The sequence below is a fragment of the Cottoperca gobio genome, chromosome 1, assembly GCF_900634415.1.
Source record: "Cottoperca gobio chromosome 1, fCotGob3.1, whole genome shotgun sequence".
Lineage (NCBI taxonomy): Eukaryota > Metazoa > Chordata > Actinopteri > Perciformes > Bovichtidae > Cottoperca > Cottoperca gobio.
The window spans coordinates 14,736,546-14,743,999 of NC_041355.1; the positions used below are offsets into that span (position 1 = coordinate 14,736,546).

The 7,454-nt window shown below is 38.7% G+C and overlaps 1 protein-coding gene across 1 annotated transcript; it reads right to left on the reverse strand.

The window, feature by feature from the left end:
- Positions 1–1,149: 1,149 nt before the first annotated feature.
- On the reverse strand, positions 1,150–6,790 carry psmd12 (proteasome 26S subunit, non-ATPase 12). The gene is made up of 11 exons (XM_029442847.1): positions 6,500–6,790; positions 6,067–6,126; positions 5,674–5,802; positions 5,184–5,291; positions 4,640–4,744; positions 4,292–4,441; positions 4,049–4,183; positions 3,718–3,830; positions 3,048–3,222; positions 2,152–2,229; positions 1,150–1,737 (listed from the first exon to the last, which is right to left on the reverse strand). The coding sequence occupies exons 1-11, from the start codon at positions 6,605–6,607 to the stop codon at positions 1,528–1,530; spliced, it is 1,371 nt and encodes a 456-aa protein (XP_029298707.1). The 5' UTR covers positions 6,608–6,790; the 3' UTR covers positions 1,150–1,527.
- Between the last annotated feature and the right edge of the window lie 664 nt (positions 6,791–7,454).

Here is a 7,454-nt window from a genome sequence, read left to right on the forward strand (position 1 = left end):
GGTGTAACTAATAACATTGATGATTACTTTGTTCCCAAGGTAACAACATACACAATACCAGCCTCGGGAACTGGCCACCTAATTGAACTATATGGACATCGTTAATGTTATTGACTGCACCTGTGCTACAAAAAAAAGTCTATAAAAAGAAAATGTATCAAAAGCCGTTTTAATTAAGTTTCTAGTTAAAACTATGCGGAGATAGGCGAGTCCCAAAAACTACTGTGCCACCCATTAAGTGCCAACATACAAAGTTACTATTACCCAGCAATTACAGTAGTTACAATACAACGGAATAGATCAAATGGTCTGTCCAAAGGTGTGCCATCACAGCTGTAAATAGTTATTAAATGGACTTTGAGATAAGTATTTTTTATATCTGAAAATAATCACGTGGTATTGAGACAATACTGTATTCAAAGTTATTCATGCAAAGAAATGTATTCACATTTGCAAATAAGGTTTTCTGTCGACCACATCTTTTGTTATAGCAAAACTTGCTCACTCAGACAAAGATAGGTCAAGCTATGGATGTCATTTCCTGCCTGATCGCTGTAGATCCATCTTGCCTTGTCTTCTGTGTAGTGGTCAGGTGAATGGCACTGTACTGTATTTCCTTTCCCACAGCATCCTGCTGCCAAATCTGCACATGCTGCTTCTGTTGGAGGTGAACTCGGAGACATTTTGATGGAGAGACGACATCAGTGAACCGTGAGACAGTAACTCTCATATTGATGTCATCTAGACACTGCAAGGATGGAGTTTTCTATGTAAATCAGAAATGTTACATTTTGTTTCACTTAAATAAGACAGCTTTAATGCTTGATATATTGATTTTACAACTGGAGGCATCTGTACTTCTTCACTCACATTTATTCAGATATTTCCTTTAGCTTGTCACCTGTCTTTGCTTTGTAGTCAAAGTGTACTACAGTGTGCATGCTATAATTCCACGACCCTACACACTGTTAAACAGTCAGTTACAGTGGGCGCATAGGAGGGAGAGGGGGGCTGAGATCTTTGAAATTTCAAACATGGCTGAGCTACAATCACACCAAAAATTGCAGTCAAGTTTATAAGAAGCTCAACATTTGTCATACTAAAATGTACGCCAATCAGGTTAAACACTGTATAAAACCTACATACAACTTAAGCAAAGTGAGGAGTTTATTGTTTACATTACTACGGTTACATTTAAAAGAGTTTACAGCCATATTTTAATATAGCAATACATTTTAAACTACGGTTTATGAAGGGAAGCATATTTAGAGATCCAGTCACTGACAGAGAGATGCAAAGAAGTGAGGAGCTCATTTATTTATTGTCAAGGTTTTACTGGATAGTAAAAAAATGAACAAAGTTGGGGTGCTGTGCACGTGCTGCAGATTTATCTCCAATTATCAGACATTGTAATAACGCTGCATTCACAGTCCGCCAAAATATACTGTATATTCAAAAAACATTCCCACAGGAGGGAACAAAAACAAATATGAACCAAAACATAAAATAATGCCTTATGTTGTGGTTTCACTGCAGGTTGTGGATCATCTCCTCCTTGGCAATGAGATGCGTGGTCTTGTTGACCAGAGACATGAGAGAGTTGAGTTTGTGCGACCAGTCGTTGAGCAGGTCGTTGGGGTCTTTAGGCCTCTGAAAGTTGATGATGCCTGCCAGCCGGTCGACCTTGGCATAGATGGTCTTGTTTACAACTAGGGTGGAGAGGAACTCCTCGGATTCCTGAAGAAACATATAAAGCAGACAGACATTATGTTACCATTTCTATATTAATAATGAAAACATTCTTACCCTGGACTATCTGATCCATAACTGCACTACAACTTTAAAAGTATATTTTGCACCATGTCCACCTTTACACGAATACAAGTACAAGTAAAAAATGTTACCCAAAGTTATTATTGATAAGTTTTGTATAGTTTATACAAGCCCACAACAAGAATGAGATAATAAATATTTTTCAATAAAAAGAAAATAATATAATCTTTAACAAGATGCTGGAAAAGTAACCAGGATTAATAAAGTACTCCAACTGTCACAATGTTTCTTGATAATTATTTTCCTTCCAAAAGCAACTACTTAATGCAAGTCATATTGGCTGAATTAAGATAGCCAATCAGTAAAAGTGTTGCTTACGTCAATAGAGAGGTCAAGCAGTCCAGCCATCCTCTTCATTGTGATTCTGGTGTAATATTTGGCCATTATTCTGATGTTCTGGGGGGGGAAAGGGAGGGATATTCATTATTATACACATGTTCAGCAGAATACGATAGGATCATAATATCAGGTTAGAACAGAGGGGCACGTCAGCACGCTGACAAATATATTCAGGAGTGAAAACATTCATTGTCAATCCAATGTGCGTGTACTTTGATATTGCACATTGAACAGTCAACCAGTTTAGCTTTAATATTACAGCCATCATTTTCCCGGTTTGCTTGCATTGCACGTCTACGGTTTTTGGTAATTTTACCCCATTTACCCCGCTTTCAATTATATCCACTTAGATTAAAGCAATAATCTTTTAACCTTAAAAACCCTTAGTGTAAGGTATTTCCATATATACCAACATCTACAAATGATATACTGGACATAAAAAAATTATTTGAATACCTTTAATTAAGAGACGTTTAACATCCCAGTTCTACTTTGACTGTCAGTCTGTTTTTAAGATGTTCATGTGACATTCAAAGCCTCATTTGTCACTATTAATGCTCATCACTAACTCACAACATCTCCACATTCTTGCCCAGCCAAACTTAAAAAAAAGGGACAGTTCTTATAACATCTATTGCAACTTCCATGACCAATATGTATCACGATGCAATGCTTTCTTATTATTAATTATTGGTTTGCTAGTTCCAAGCTGCCAGCCTAGTTTGGGACAACAAGGCCGTTGAGATGCTCTTTGACAATGTATTTGATTAGAAGTCTCCCAGGTGCCAGGCATCAACACCTTCTCATTTGAACCATCTGAATACGTATGCGTCAGTTCAAAGCGAGAAGAGCCTACACTCGACTGTGGGACTTACATGCTCCACCACTCGGTTCTTCAGGTCCTTCCACCTTTTCTCCGCCTCTTCTGAATAGGAGAAGACGTCTGTGGCAGGGCTGTCAGTTGAGCCATCTCTCAGCTCCTTCCCATAATCCTCCACCAGGGAGGCCCAGCGCATCAGCTCCATAGTGGTGAACTGTTTCAGAAGGTCCCTAGGAATGGGAGGAGGAATACAGTGACACATTCCTCTGTTTTCACACCTAGCTGTAGATTGTATGCATGTGATGTCAGTATATGGGAACATTGCTATGAAACACACAACAGCCTCTGGAAAAAAAGCTCTACTAAAATCTTAAAGAGGTGTTGGACAATAGGCCAAACACAGATTTGCACAAAGGTTAGGTAGTCAGTAGTCTCTCTACATGTGCTATAGACAATGTTTGCGTCTAGAAATTAATTTCCTGGCCACATTTCAACGTGTGCAGACACGGACTGACTAGTATGTTGTACAGTCGATCGTTTATTTAGGTAGACTTTGCTTTTCAAAGATTTAAGTTTGTTGCCAATTCATAATGGCTAAAATATCATCATGTAAAAAATAAATGTTGTAACTGCATATACTCTATTAAGAAACTGGACTCATTAAGTCTGCGTTCTGTTTGTTGTATTTGTGGTGCGGAGACAGAGGAGCACAAAGTAGGTCTTACTTGTATTTAGGGATTTCTTCCAGTTTCTTGTCCTCACTGATTCTGTGCACGAGGTCTGACTGCTCGTTGTCATAAGGGGCAAGAATCACGTACAGCACCACACTCTTCAGGGCCTGAAATTCAAATCCAACCATTGCTTTTAATTTTTTAGCAACAGATATATTGTTTTATTGTTATTATTGCAACCTATGCTGCGATTGTTAATCGAAAATCACATTGATCAAAAGCATGTTAACATCCTGGGTATGTACAATTACACTCTCATTAACAAAATGTTCATGTTTTACTTTAGGATATATGAAACTGTGGCCTTGAGAGAAAGCCTGTGTACCTGTTGCCACTTGCTGCTGTCCTCCAAGATGCAGGGGGTGTCATAGATGGCCCGGTAGTGTTTGCAGATAGACAGGTAGGAGCCCTCGTGCTGGTCTACCTGAATCATCAGGTTGTAGTACTTCAGCTTGGACTCCTGAGTTTTTCATTAGACAAAAGAGAAGCTTTAGTGTTCAGTTACACCAACCTGCTCAGGTCAGAGCCATTATTTTTGTTAACCCTCAATTCCTGGTCTTTGTCTTACCTCGTTGCCCTCCTCTTGGAAGAATTTGGTGTTTATCTTCTTGCTGATGATCTGGGTGCGAATGTAATCTTTGACAGCAATGCAAAGCCTCATCTGTTCCAAGATAAACTCCACCTTCTCCTTTTTCGCCATGGAGCCATACGTCTCCACCTGAGTCGGGGAAAAGATATTCTAAGTACTTTCCAAACAGCAGGCCATGAAGCTTCCCCCCCCCCCAGAGAGAAATGTGGTGACAAAAATACCCCAAAAATGAAATTCTTTCAAATCTCTTAAAACATAGATGCTTTGTCTCCACAACAACCGTACAGATTTTTCTGAGGAAGAAAATAAAGGCCATCCGTCTCTTACCTGCAGCTCCTGAAGAATAGCAGCGGCCTCTTTGACTTCTCCGCACTGCTCCTTGATATTGGCCAAGGTCTTCGTCAGCCTGGCACGCTCAATCTCTACGTAGATCTGTAAGGAGGACATGATTAATGTATTAGTGAGGGTGAGCGGGCTTATGTCAAGAGTGGAATGGTCATCAATCTGTCTCCAAAATCTATCCTTAATATACCTGAGCACATTTGCATTCACTCCTCAGGAGGAAAATAATTTTCCATGTAAATTAGACCCTAAAAAATTGCATAACACCTAAGTAAATGTAATTGTTTCCACACTCTGAAGAATGACTTGGATTAAAAAGAAACAAACCACTTCTCTAGGCTGGTATTCCTGATAATACACAAATCTCTGGTTGCCTCAGTCATAGTTAACCTGTGACTTTCAAGCTCCCCCCGTGTAGCACAGAGTGGCGTAAGGTACTTTATTCGACAGCCGCTTGAATCCACACAACTCTCCTGTCTAGTAGGTGTAGTTTACAGTTCTGTTTTAACACACATAACACATTCCAGACCTTGCCAGCAGTCACGGTGCGAAGTGTGTCGATGAGCCTCAGCTTGATGGGCTGATCAGTCACAGTATCCACATACTTGTAACATTCTTGCACCATTTTGGCAACAGCCTGATAAGACAGATAGCAAAACAAAAAAGAGAAGTTAGAGCTTGACAAAGAACAGCTTCAAGGTATTAAGTAAATCATGTTCGTTACTTGTCTAATTTCTGTTTATGGGTACTTTCTACAAAAAAAAAGTGTATTTGCCATTCAGGGAGATTATTTTAAAACATGAATCCAAGCCTTCAAAATAGATGACAGTGTACAAGGTGTCAATATCTTGACGACATACAACAGTGTTGTTAATTGGGTAATTTGATTAGTCAGTAGTGCCACTGGAAAGATTCATTTTGGGAGAGAAAACATTTATTTTCAGACTGTTGGACTTAAAAATAATATTTTTGGACACAACTGGTAGAAAAGAGCCATCAGGGGAAAACAAGTCTCTGACCTGTTTCAGCTGACTCCTCCTTTTGGTGAGCAACATGATGTTTTCGTTCAGGGCATCCCAGTCCTTGGCTTCATAACACATCTGGACCACAGCCACAAGGATTCTGGAGGTGGACAGCATGTCTGATGCCTGAGCAGGGGTTGAAGGCAGATAAGTAAAACAAGGACAGGCAAGTACACAAAATAACACAAACTAATGACTTATTTCATTAACAATACTATTGTTATAAAACATTTCCTATTTGTACATAACAATGAGGCAGGTTTTGTAAAATATTGTGTTTCGGGATGGACTGAAAAATAACGCTAAATCATCAAATGAATTGTCAATGTATGAAATAAACATATGGGGGAAAGGAAACATGTTGTACTAAAAACGTTACTGTTCACTTACCGTTCTTGTTTGCTTCTCCAATGACAACAAACTCTCAATTGCCTCCTGCAGCTTGCCCTCCTGTAACAGAAAAATACACAAGCTTAGCGATTATAACACTTATTACTTGGGACAAATCTTATCTTTAATTTTTGGATTTACATACAATTAAAAAGGCATTGTGTCGGGCTAGCCAGTTAGCTTAAGATGTTGCCAATGACTAACGTTAGACCGCCGAGACCAATGTTAGCATGGTAGCGAGCCTAATAATAAAATGGTAACTAAAATATGTGAACGTTAAATAAATACATCCCACATTTGTGAGTAACTTCCGCTCATTATATTAGTTATTAGAAGTTTCCGGAGGTGCTAAAAAAAGTCGATGTTAGCTTGGATGCTAACGCACTGACTGATGCACCATGACTCAGCCGGCGCTGGCCTCTTTCACACTTACTTTAGCCATTTTTTCACCTTCCGGGATACGCTGGTCTACAGTTGAACTGTAGTCAACATCCATTTTGACAATCTTCCCATCGGATCGTTCAGCTCGTTCCTCGGACATCTTTGTGGTGTTCAGGTTAAGATAATGTACGTGGATTTTCTTTTCTTGTGACCAAACTCAGCCTAGCACTATTTTGCTTGTCAAAGGAACGAAAAGAGTAAGTGACCAATCAGAGGAGAGAGCCAGACAGCTGTCCGATGCGCCTGAAGGACCCAGTGAGGACCTCCCAGAAAATCTCAGGCAGGCGTTATAAAAGGCTACTTTATATTTGGACCGAGTGCAGAGAGGCTTGATTTGTTTGTCTATTTATACATTATGTAAATGTTTCATAATAAAATACCTCTCTACAAAACAACAATACACCACACGACTCGTTCCTTGAAGCTAACGGCTACAGTAAATAGATAGATAAATAAACAATATCATAATTCTGAACTAAATGGTAGGAAATAATACTTTTTGGTTACCGATTCAATGTAATCAAAATCACCTTCTTTTTTTTTCTACTTAGCAACTTTAAAATGGAGAACAATGATGATGTCTCTGATTTTGCCATAGTTATGTGGTTGTAATAGCCTGCATGTTATGAATGCCCTTTAATTAATGATGACATGTATTTTAATGATGACTGCTATAAGACACCGTTTGAATTTGTTTGATCAAGTGGATTTAAATCTCTAAGGTGTCACAACTGGATTTAATAACGATTGCCATACGAGCCTAAGAGCTACTTCAATCCTTCTATTTAGGCAGTCATTTTAATTGTATTTATTTGTATTTTATATGGCTTTTTTTTTTTTTTACTTTAACTCAATGGCAAACTAAATTAGTCTATATTTAGATGACGATTACAAGAGTTAGGCTACCTATGTATTTCTCGAGAGGGACACACTATTCTCTTTTACAT

What these genes read in the sequence shown, in the direction of transcription:
- psmd12 (XM_029442847.1), bottom strand. Translation starts at nt 6,607, where the DNA reads ATGTCCGAGGAACGAGCTGAACGATCCGATGGGAAGATTGTCAAAATG. An exon ending in GGAGGAGTCAGCTGAAACAG is followed by an intron (nt 5,292 to 5,673) that starts GTCAGAGACTTG and finishes CTGTCTTATCAG; the next exon opens with GCTGTTGCCAAAATGGTGCA. An exon ending in ACAGCAGCAAGTGGCAACAG is followed by an intron (nt 3,831 to 4,048) that starts GTACACAGGCTT and finishes TTTGAATTTCAG; the next exon opens with GCCCTGAAGAGTGTGGTGCT.